Raw genomic sequence first — 12,196 nt, 5'->3', positions numbered from 1 at the left:
TCCTTACCACACATTTGGGCCCCTAGAATGCCAGGGCAGTATAACTACCCCACAAGTGACCCCATTTTGGAAAGAAGACACCCCAAGGTATTCGCTGATGGGCATAGTGAGTTCATGGAAGTTTTTATTTTTTGTCACAAGTTAGTGGAATATGAGACTTTGTATAAAAAAAAAAAAAAAAAAAAAAATCAGCATTTTCCACTAACTTGTGACAAAAAATAAAAAATTCTAGGAACTCGCCATGCCCCTCACGGAATACCTTGGGGTGTCTTCTTTCTAAAATGGGGTCACTTGTGTGGTAGTTATACTGCCCTGGCATTTTCCAGGGGCCCTAATGTGTGTTAGGTAGGTAAATGACCTGTGAAATCCTAAAGGTGCTCTTTGGAATATGGGCCCCTTTGCCCACCTAGGCTGCAAAAAAGTGTCACACATGTGGTATCGCCGTATTCAGGAGAAGTTGGGGAATGTGTTTTGGGGTGTCATTTTACATATACCCTTGCTGGGTGAGAGAAATATCTTGGCAAAAGACAACTTTTCCCATTTTTTTTATACAAAGTTGGCATTTGACCAAGATATTTCTCTCACCCAGCATGGGTATATGTAAAATGACACCCCAAAACACATTCCCCAACTTCTCCTGAGTACGGCGATACCAGATGTGTGACACTTTTTTGCAGCCTAGATGCGCAAAGGTGCCCAAATTCCTTTTAGGAGGGCATTTTTAGACATTTGGATACCAGACTTCTTCTCACGCTTTGGGGCCCCTAGAATGCCAGGGCAGTATAAATACCCCACATGTGACCCCATTTTGGAAAGAAGACACCCCAAGGTATTCAATGAGGGGCATGGCGAGTTCATAGAAATTTTTTTTTTTTGGCACAAGTTAGCGGAAATTGATATTTTTTATTTTTTTCTCACAAAGTCTCCCGTTCCGCTAACTTGGGACAAAAATTTCAATCTTTCATGGACTCAATATGCCCCTCACGGAATACCTGGGGGTGTCTTCTTTCCGAAATGGGGTCACATGTGGGGTATTTATACTGCCCTGGCATTCTAGGGGCCCTAAAGCGTGAGAAGAAGTCTGGAATATACATGTCTAAAAAATTTTACGCATTTGGATTCCGTGAGGGGTATGGTGAGTTCATGTGAGATTTTATTTTTTGACACAAGTTAGTGGAATATGAGACTTTGTAAGAAAAATAAATAAAAATTCCGCTAACTTGGGCCAAAAAAATGTCTGAATGGAGCCTTACAGAGGGTGATCAATGACAGGTGGGTGATCAATGACAGGGGGGTGATCAATGACAGGGGGGTGATCAGGGAGTCTATATGGGGTGATAACCACAGTCATTGATCACGCCCGTGTAAGGCTTCATTCAGACGTCCGTATGCGTTTTGCGGATCCGATCCATCTATCAGTGCATCCGTAAAAATCATGCGGACATCTGAATGGAGCTTTACAGGGGGGTAATCAATGACAGGGGGGTGATCAGGGAGTCTATATGGGGTGATCACCACAGTCATTGATCATGCCCCTGTAAGGCTTCATTCAGACGTCCGGATGCGTTTTGCGGATCCGATCCATCTATCAGTGGATCCGTAAAAATCATGCGGACGTCTGAATGGAGCTTTACAGGGGGGTAATCAATGACAGGGGGGTAATCAATGACAGGGGGGTGATCAGGGAGTCTATATGGGGTGATCACCACAGTCATTGATCATGCCCCTGTAAGGCTTCATTCAGACGTCCGGATGCGTTTTGCGGATCCGATCCATCGATCAGTGGATCCGTAAAAATCATGCGGACGTCTGAATGGAGCTTTACAGGGGGGTAATCAATGACAGGGGGGTAATCAATGACAGGGGGGTGATCAGGGAGTCTATATGGGGTGATCACCACAGTCATTGATCATGCCCCTGTAAGGCTTCATTCAGACGTCCGGATGCGTTTTGCGGATCCGATCCATCTATCAGTGCATCCGTAAAAATCATGCGGACATCTGAATGGAGCTTTACAGGGGGGTGATCAGGGAGTCTATATGGGGTGATCACCACAGTCATTGATCATGCCCCTGTAAGGCTTCATTCAGACGTCCGGATGCGTTTTGCGGATCGGATCCATCTATCAGTGCATCCGTAAAAATCATGCGGACATCTGAATGGAGCTTTACAGGGGGGTGATCAGGGAGTCTATATGGGGTGATCACCACAGTCATTGATCATGCCCCTGTAAAGCTTCATTCAGACGTCCGGATGCGTTTTGCGGATCGGATCCATCTATCAGTGCATCCGTAAAAATCATGCGGACATCTGAATGGAGCTTTACAGGGGGGTGATCAGGGAATCTATATGGGGTGATCACCACAGTCATTGATCATGCCCCTGTAAAGCTTCATTCAGACGTCCGGATGCGTTTTGCGGATCGGATCCATCTATCAGTGCATCCGTAAAAATTATGCGGACATCTGAATGGAGCTTTACAGGGGGGTGATCAGGGAGTCTATATGGGGTGATCACCACAGTCATTGATCATGCCCCTGTAAAGCTTCATTCAGACGTCCGGATGCGTTTTGCGGATCGGATCCATCTATCAGTGGATCCGTAAAAATCATGCGGACGTCTGAATGGAGCTTTACAGGGGGGTAATCAATGACAGGGGTGTAATCAATGACAGGGGGGTGATCAGGGAGTCTATTATGGGGTGATAACCACAGTCATTGATCACGCCCCTGTAAGGCTTCATTCAGACGTCCGGATGCGTTTTGCGGATCCGATCCATCTATCAGTGGATCCGTAAAAATCATGCGGACGTCTGAATGGAGCTTTACAGGGGGTTGATCAATGACAGGGGGGTAATCAATGACAGGGGGGTGATCAGGGAGTCTATATGGGGTGATCAGGGGCTAATAAGGGGTTAATAAGTGACGGGGGGGGGTGTAGTGTAGTGTAGTGGTGCTTGGTGGGACTTTACTGAGCTACCTGTGTCCTCTGGTGGTCGATCCAAACAAAGGGGACCACCAGAGGACCAGGTAGCAGGTATATTAGACGCTGTTATCAAAACAGCGTCTAATATACCTGTTAGGGTTAAAAAAAAACACATCTCCAGCCTACCAGCGAACGATCGCCGCTGGCAGGCTGGAGATCAACTCTCTTACCTTCCGTTCCTGTGAGCGCGCGCGCCTGTGTGCGCGCGTTCACAGGAAATCTCGCGTCTCGCGAGATGACGCGCCGGCGCGTCCAGGAGGAATGAATCAACCACCTCCAGGACGCGTCTGTGCGTACAGCGGTCCGGAGGTGGTTAACAATGAGATCCCTCTGATGCTTTGGAAGCTCTCTGTGGACCATGGCTTTTGCTGTGGGATGCGACTAAGACAATTTCAGGAAAGACCAACTAGAGCAGCTGAACTTTATTTGGGGTTAATCAGAGGCACTTTAAATGATGGCCGGTGTATGCTGACTCCTATTCAACATGATTTTGAATGTGATTGCTTAATTCTGAACACAGCTACATCCCCAGTTATAAGATGGTGTGCACACGTATGCAGCCACATTATTATTTTTTTGTTTTGTTTTCTTCCCTCTATCTAAAAGATTTCAGTTTGTTTTTCAATTGAGTGGTACAGTTTATAGGTCACATTAAAGGTGGAAAAAGTTCTGAAATGATTTATCTTTGTCTCATTTTTTTACATCACGGAAACCTGACATTTTAACAGGGGTGTGTAGACTTTTTATATCCACTGTATAATCTGGTTACACTGACCCCTATTTCTTGCTAATGTACATTCAGTACATCAGTTAGTAAGAAGTAGGGCTGCAGGTGGAGGGGAAAATGACCCTAGGATCAGACTATGAAGGATTTGTATAAAGTTTGTTACCATGGAGACACATAGATCTGCATAAGACACAAATGGATAGGATGTTTTTAATCAGGACAATTTACAAAGTAGCTCAATTTTTCACTTTAGATACATTGGGGCTAAAATAAATAGTTGCAAATATGTACTTATCCTATATAGGGATGTTATGCAGAATTATTATTTAGAAGGTGAATCCAATTTAGCATATTGTATTCTGGCAGCACTTGTTTCCATGTATTCTCATACTTCATCTATTATAACCATGTTTTTGTCGTATGAGTGATACTTTTGGATCAAATACCTTTTCTTCTCTTGGATGACGGTTACTATGCAAGAGTGAGGAGTTTTATCATGTCATTTTGTCTCAGACAATTGTACAGGACACAAAGTACAAAATTTACTAATAGTTTTGTCCAACCAACATTTCCTTTATTGGGCAAGGGTGCTAATTATGGCATCAGACTTTAAAGGGCTTCTGTCAGCCCACTAAACCGTTTTTTGTTTTTTTTTTGTTTAATAATAATCCCTACACTTCGATCTCTGCATACATAAGTAAAATAATAATTTTCGTTCAGTAGAATTTGATAAAACGCTATTTTTATAATATGTAAATTACCTTGCTACCAGCAAGTAGGGCGGCTACTTGCTGGTAGCAGCCGCATCCTCCGAGCCTAATGACGCCCCCTCCGCATTGTGATTGACAGGGCCAGGGAACGGAATCGTTCTCTGCTGGCCCTGCCTGTTTTCATTCAATATCTGGCGCCTGCGCCGCGGCCGTACCTATCTTCAATCTGCGCAGGCGCACTGAGAGGCGGGCGCTCGCTCGGCCGCTCGCTCCTCAATGCGCCTGCGCCGGGTGTAGATGTGACGTCATCGGCGCAGGCGCATTGAGGATGGAGCGGCCGCCTCTCAGTGCGCCTGCGCAGATTGAAGATGGGTACGGCCGCGGCGCAGGCGCCAGATATTGAATGAAAACAGGCAGGGCCAGCAGAGAACGATTCCGTTCCCTGGCCCTGTCAATCACAATGCGGAGGGGGCGTCATTAGGCTCGGAGGATGCGGCTGCTACCAGCAAGTAGCCGCCCTACTTGCTGGTAGCAAGGTAATTTACATATTATAAAAATAGCGTTTTATCAAATTCTACTGAACGAAAATTATTATTTTACTTATGTATGCAGAGATCGAAGTGTAGGGATTATTATTAAACAAAAAAAAAAAAAACGGTTTAGTGGGCTGACAGAAGCCCTTTAAGATTGTCTTAGGTGTAAATTTAAAGAGGACCTTTCACCGCTCCTGACATGCCTGTTTTAATAGCTTCATGCATTCCCCATGTAATAACAATTTTGGAACATCTATTCTTATGTCTCTACGTTGTGCCATTCCTTTATTATTTCAACTAGAAGTTATGAATGAATTGCTAGCAGTCTGCAGTAAGGGTACAGAGGGGTGTTAACCATTTGGGAGGGGGGTTGTCCCTGCACTGTCTCACTTTATCCGGCCAGTGCTTCCATTCTCAGACTGTGCAGCGACCCCCACCAACTAGTTAACACCCCTCTGTACCCTTACTGCAGACTGCTAGCAATTCAGTCATAACTTCTAGTAGAAATAATAAAGGAATAGCACATCATACAGTTATAAGAAAATATGCTCCCACAATTTTTATTACATGGGGAATGCAAGTAGCTGTTAGGGGCGGTGACAGGTCCTCTTTCAGTCAGTCATGCAGTATGCCCAAAGGAACCATATTACACAACCTATTGACCTGTGCCATACAAATGCCGCATACTGCACAGTATTTCACTCTAGCAGCACTGAGAATCCGGTGCATTACATCCCATCTAATGAAAATGCTGCACATGGAATATTATACAGTGCCCACAGGATAAGCGGAGCTGTGAACACCTATATGATATAACACAGGCACTTATTCAGTGTGGACATAATATTGATTGGTTAATTTACTGTTGAAGTACTGCAAGTGCTCAGAATATTCCAGGGTAACTGAATAGTAATAACTCCGCCATGCAATAAGTTTATTAACCATTGAACTAAAATAAACCCAAATAACAATAATGATAGAATACACTGATGTGCTACTTGATAATCATCCTTTGCTTTATTGACAGGTATGGGCAGCGATCCCTCCATGGAAGCAAGGTACATTTGCAGAATTTGTTGTTGCAAGTGTTAATGAGGTAAAGATACAAAGTTCCTACTAACGTCATGTTACATCTATCCACATACTACAGTGTATGAGTCTCTTAGGCCTCATGCACACGACCGTTTTTGTGGTCCGCATCCGAGCCGCATTTTTTGCGGCTCGGGTGCGGACCCATTCACTTCAATGGGGCCAGAAATGATGCGGACAGCACTCCGTGTACTGTCTGTATCTGTTGCACCGTTCCGTGGGCCCGCAAAAATATATAAAATATAACCTGTCCTATTCTTGTCCGTTTTGCGGACAAGAATAGGCATTTCTACAATGGGCCGCCCGTTCAGTTTCGCAAATTGCGGAAGGCACACGGGCGGCTTCCGTTTTTTGCGGATCCGCGGTTTGCGGACCGCAAAAAAAGTCACTGTCGTGTCCATGAGGCCTTACTAGAATGAGGATATCAGTAAGTTTGTCGAATGATTTGGCAATGTATATGCTGCCTCCCTTTCTGCATTTTCTATTTGCCACCCTTCATGGAACCACATGTCAGTGCTACTAAACAAGACGCTAACACCTAATGAAATTGCTTCAATCCAGCATTTCATTATCTTGGTTTTTCCAGTAACAAGAAGACGGAGCAGAAGACACCAATTAAAACATTGACAGTAGCATATTTTTGCATATTATTTTTGGCTCCAGGTGAATCTAACCTACTTGCTAATGAATATGAGCATTTGTGTCCCCTTAGATATTATGTACTTTTTATAGGACATAATTTAAGTACGTCCTGTATGATTTTCTGTTTTACATACATCTATAATAAAGGAGTTTTTTCCCTAAGGACACAAGTTCAAATGATTGAGCCTGTATGACATGCTTAGATCCTAGAGATTACCCAGTATTCAAACAGATAACTTTTTTTTCATGTGCATTCAGGATGCTTTGGGACATTAAAGATGACCTGTCACCGCTTCTTTTGCTGGAACCCTGTACTGGGACTTTTGTTTTGTATTCTTGGGTGTTACCAGTTATGGCTGTGTCTGACATTGACATTGTCCAATCAATACTGTGCCAGGCTGAGTAGGGACGCACACTGTTCACAAGTAGAATGGTAACTCCCAATTGGCTATTTATACATTTCTAGATGGAATAACAGAGCAACGCCACAAAACAGTTCTGAGAAAAGATTCTCCAGTATTGTCAGTAACAAGTATTTAGTAAACCAGACAGAGGAGTGACAGGTCCTTTTAAATGGATTTAATGATCTTCCCTAAAGACACTGCATAGATTCCGGCTCTACAATAAAAAGGTACATTATAATTGTGGGGTGTGATTTATTTTTAGGTATCCTTGAAGCCAAAGTCACTTAGTTATACAGAGGCTGCATCTTTACCCTATGTGATGCTTACTGCATGGGCAGCCCTTGTTAACAGCTGTGGTTTGAGCAAGGAAAAGTGTCCAGGGAAGCGGTAAGTGTCACTCACTGTTTCCTAAAAGACAATTAAGTGGTAGCATTTTCAAATAGGTTTTCAGTTATTATTTGCTGCTTTTATGTTAACCTGTGTGGGGATTCGCTCTGGTAGACAGGACAAGCTGGTGCAGTATAGAGGCAAAGACACGTTTGTAACTCAAAAACTTCAGTGTTTATTCACACCAGTTGCAGGTTTACAGTATGACAGTTCATTTTCAGTATTGGTGTTAGTGCACACCCAAAACAGTTCATACAGAAAAACATTCACCTTTGATCCTGGGTGTTTAATCCACACCTGGCTGAATGCTCAGACTCAAAGTCCACCTGCAGGCTTTAGGCGGCCTGCTCCACCTGACACTGCTGGATGTTTTTTTTATAGGCCTTTCAAAACCCGTCCTGGATCGTGGGGAGTAATCACCCACCCAGCACTTTGACTACTCCCAGTAAGAGCTGTCCCGGATCAGTTATTTACAGCCATAGTAGATACAAAGGTGTCACACAGCAACTGCTGCTGACACATGCAAACTGGCTCTTGACTCCACTGAGGCCAGGAACCTCGGTGACATGTACCTATCATCCACAATGATTCCTTGTACCTTCTTATCCCTGTTAGGGACTGCCAATACACCTTTTTATGGCGGTCAGTAATGGAGGCTAGGTCTCTACTTTTTAACGGAAGCCTAGTCTAAGTGCTACATGAGTCTCCTGAGCCGTTTAATCGCTTAGATGCTGAGGTCAATAACGGCCACGGCATATAGGTGATTTTTAGAGAGACGTCAACACCCTTGTGAATGAGATTTCTGGGTGCCACTGTCTAAGTATGGCAGGCAGGGGCCTAATGAAGGCCCCCAGGTGTGCCTGGAGTGTATGCCTAGAGGCTGTGCTAGAGGTGCTGACAGTATATAGTACACTATACAACATAAGTAGTACAGTGTACTATATGAGCGATCAGCGGATCACAAGTTGCAAAATAAATACTTGATCTCGCTGTGTCTATAATGACCCACACTATACAATTATCAGTTAATTTATCCTGCATGGTGAACGCCGTAAAAGAAAAAAAAAAAACAATACCAGAATACCTGTTTTTTCCTTATCCACCTGAAAAAAAAAACAATAGAAAGTCATCACAAATTATCATGTAACCACAATGATACCAATGTAAACTACAAGTCGTCTCGCACAAATCAAGCCCTCACACACTCACTCCGTAGAAAGAAAAAGTAACAAAATTTGGGTCTTGGGAATGCAGCAATGCAGATAAGTTTGCTTTTTTTTTTTATTTGTTTTTAACTATCACTTATTTAGTTCCATCTCCTATCTGTTCCCACTTTTTCCTAATCTTAGAAACCCCATTAAAACTCTGCGCATAGGTCATTCGATTTCTAGGTGTTGTGAAAGCTATGCCATGGTTACACTTCATTTTTTCATTTATGTGATACTTGGTTACCTTATCAGATAACTAGTTTTTTTGGGGAAACGAGAGCTGGTTTGCGCATGGTGTGCATGAGCGTCAGCATCAGGTATCACATAGTGGAGGATATAAGTAACCTTTTTGTCTTTTTTTCAGTGTATTAATTATTGGGGCATCAGGGGGAGTTGGTACAGCAGCCATCCAGGTATTTTCATCCTAGTTTATATACCAAACACATGATCCTGTGTTTGTTTTTATGAATGTCATTGTTTTCTATGAATATTAACTTCTGATACATCTATTTAGCTATTAAAAGCCTGGGGTGCTCATGTAACAGCTGTTTGTTCTGGGAACGCCGTTACCTTGATGAAAGACCTTGGAGCTGATGACATAATTGACTATACTGTAGCCAGGTTGAAGGACCAGTTAAAGACACGGGACCTGTAAGTAAAGTGCACTGAAACATCTTATGGGTAGGGTTTCTTCAAATGATTCTATATTGTCTGCCCTATGATTTGTAAGGTTCTTTGCATTTGTCAGAATAAAAAAATAAAAAAATTTTAGCATGTAAATACACTACAGACTGGCTTGCTTCATATCCAAGGGCAACTGTATAAACTGTGGTTTTTCCATAGTTGGCCTTCTCAAAGCTTCAGACAGACCAGTGCTGCTTACAGCCAGGAGCAGTAAAGGGTCACAAAGTTTTCAAAAACCTTTTGATGCGTCTTAAATACATATGAAAAGTTTTGATTGGTGGGGCTCTGAGTGCCTAGAATTAGGAGAGAGAAGTGCATGGACGGAATTGCGACTTCCATTGAGCCCCTCTCCTAGAGTGAGGAGAGAGAGAACAGTATACAAAAGATTCTGTCTCCTAATTCTAGAGATCGGTGGGGGTCTCAGCACCGATAAAACTTTTGATAGGTTTCTATGACATCAAACGTTTTTTGAAAACTCAGTGACCCTTAAGGCAAAGCTCGAACACCTGTATCCAGTATAACTATCAGGAAGTTCCCTCACCATGAACTGTGCCCCAGTGACCTTTATGGGGACTATGTTTGAGGATGATGCTTGACGTCAGGATGCTGTTTTTCTCCACCCTCAAAGAGTTCTCGCTGACTCCTAATTTTGACAGCTTAACAGGGAAGTCCTACCAAGGTTATACAGTCAAGCTTTGGGTGTGGTAGTGGTCTGCTTGTAAGAGGGTATCATGATCCTTTTTCTGTGTATATAATGAACTATAGGTGGATTTACATGGTCAGATTATCGAGAACGAACATAAAGGTGCCGCCAATCACCCGATAAACAAGCGGAACATTCGTTCATTGGGTGATCCTGTCGTTTATGCAGACACTTAAATTATCATTTCTGGGCTGCATATCATGCTGTCTATACAATGATCTGCTGCCCAGAAACAATGCAGCTGTATGAACACAAGCGATTGCAAAAGCTACAGCTCAACCTTATACTGTGGAGATGATTGCTGCAGGTACAGTAAATGCAGTGGTCTCCTCCACTGAACAAGCAGCCGACCAACTGTCGAGAAGTAACTGATCTAAATGCGCCTTAATTTGCATCTCTGTTGCATCCCTTCAGTGCCTCGTTGCAACAACTGTCAATGGACAGTTTCATTCAAAAGCTTCCTGTCTGAAGTCTATTGATCTTCTAGAGCAAGGATCATCACCCTCCGGCACTCCAGATGTCCTGAAACGACAACTCCCAGAATGCTTCATTCACTTCCATGGGAGTTGTGAGAACAGCCGAGCGTGTCTGCATGCTGGGAGTTGTAGTTTAACAGCAGCTGGAGTACCGAAGGCTGCTGATCGCTGATCTAGAACAATTATTTTAAGGTCGCAATAATAAGACCTAGTTGCTCAATGTCAGAATCAGAGGGCTATGTGAGAAGACAACCTTTTGGGTTATTTTTCCTAGGGTCTCCCCAGATGATCTTTACTGAGGGATTGAAGGCTTCCAGGGAGTATCCTGACTTATTGCCTCACAATACCATATACATGCTTGCTTCTGCGGAGGATTACCAGGATCTATCCAGTTACACACAATCAGAACAGGTTTTAAGCCTCTGGAGGCAAACAAGAATGCTTCCATTCAATAACTGCAAGCAGACTCTTGAAAATGAGGAATTGAAACACTAAGTATATTAGAAAACTTTATGTACATAAAACTCAAAATTTATTTAGTAGATGTTCCTGCATTAGTGCACTCTTCCAAATGAGTATGATACAGTTGCTCCCAGTTGCAGTCAGTTTGTTGTGTTTTAAACTTTTAAGGAATAGAGTGGCCTAACTGTGAGGAAATGCTCAAACCCCAAATACTGTAGCGTATTAATAACCGGGGGAGCAGATCCTCCACATGTGATCCATTGCTAACGGCAATCCCCAGCAAAAATGCATACAATGGAGGATGTCGGCAGCGGACCACATGTACCACAAAAACATCCTACACAAGATGAAATAATGTGTGGATGAAAATATAACAGTAAATAGATCACTGCAAATGGTGCACCACAATAGTATATATGTAGGTTATCGGTAGGTCCCGCGCTACACTGAGAAACCTTGGCGGGGTGCGCGGGCTCCGATATGTTCCCGACAGGAATATATTGGCTAAAATCAAATTTTTTAACATTAGTGTGAGGGTTTAGCCTTGTATTGTCAGTTGCATGCTAAGCAGAAGACAAACAAATAAAGCTCAAGTACAGTATTTAAAGGCCAAATTCAAAAGAAAATAGCTATTTATTCTTTAATGGGAATCTGTCACCTCCAGACCTTGTTAAGTAGATGAATAAACGTGTAGAACACCTGCTGCTGACTCCAGGTCAGTAATTTCTATGTTGATAGTCACCCCCAATTCACCGCTGTGTGCCTGCAAACAGGGCCGGTTCTAGGTGAAATGGGGCCCTGGGGCGAAAAACAATAAGGACCCCCCCCCCCCATGACACTTGATGACTTTTACAGAACAAACTGTATATTTTGGGGCACAGTGTATGCTATATGTGTATAAGAAACATATTTCACATGAAAACTTACAATTACTTGGCTTGGCCCTTGGGGATCTCTGACGCCACTTCAACACTTTGGCCGGGGGCTCGGCAGAGCTGATGTGTTTTATCCTAATGAGAAAGAATTCATAATAAGGATTTGGAGAAGGGGCAGAGGGATAGCAGAGCAGGGAGAGGCTGGTGCTGCTACTAGGGGGTCATACCATGGGGCAGTAATAAAGCCCACCATAATGCCCCCCCAGTAGAAATAATTCTCCTTATAATGTGCAAAAATACCCCCTTGTAAT

The 12,196-nt window shown here is 43.2% G+C and overlaps 1 protein-coding gene across 1 annotated transcript in view; it reads left to right on the top strand.

Moving 5' to 3' along the window:
- RTN4IP1 (reticulon 4 interacting protein 1) overlaps positions 1-12,196 on the top strand; it is a 50,880-nt gene that overhangs the window by 12,491 nt on the left and 26,193 nt on the right. The window contains exons 3-6 of the mRNA XM_040428827.1: positions 5,983-6,051; positions 7,353-7,477; positions 9,050-9,098; positions 9,200-9,336. Coding sequence (XP_040284761.1) covers positions 5,983-6,051; positions 7,353-7,477; positions 9,050-9,098; positions 9,200-9,336 — 380 coding nt within the window. The remainder of the gene's footprint in view (positions 1-5,982; positions 6,052-7,352; positions 7,478-9,049; positions 9,099-9,199; positions 9,337-12,196) is intronic.

This window comes from Bufo bufo, chromosome 4, assembly GCF_905171765.1.
Source record: "Bufo bufo chromosome 4, aBufBuf1.1, whole genome shotgun sequence".
NCBI lineage: Eukaryota > Metazoa > Chordata > Amphibia > Anura > Bufonidae > Bufo > Bufo bufo.
This window is presented reverse-complemented; position numbering and strand designations above follow the sequence as displayed.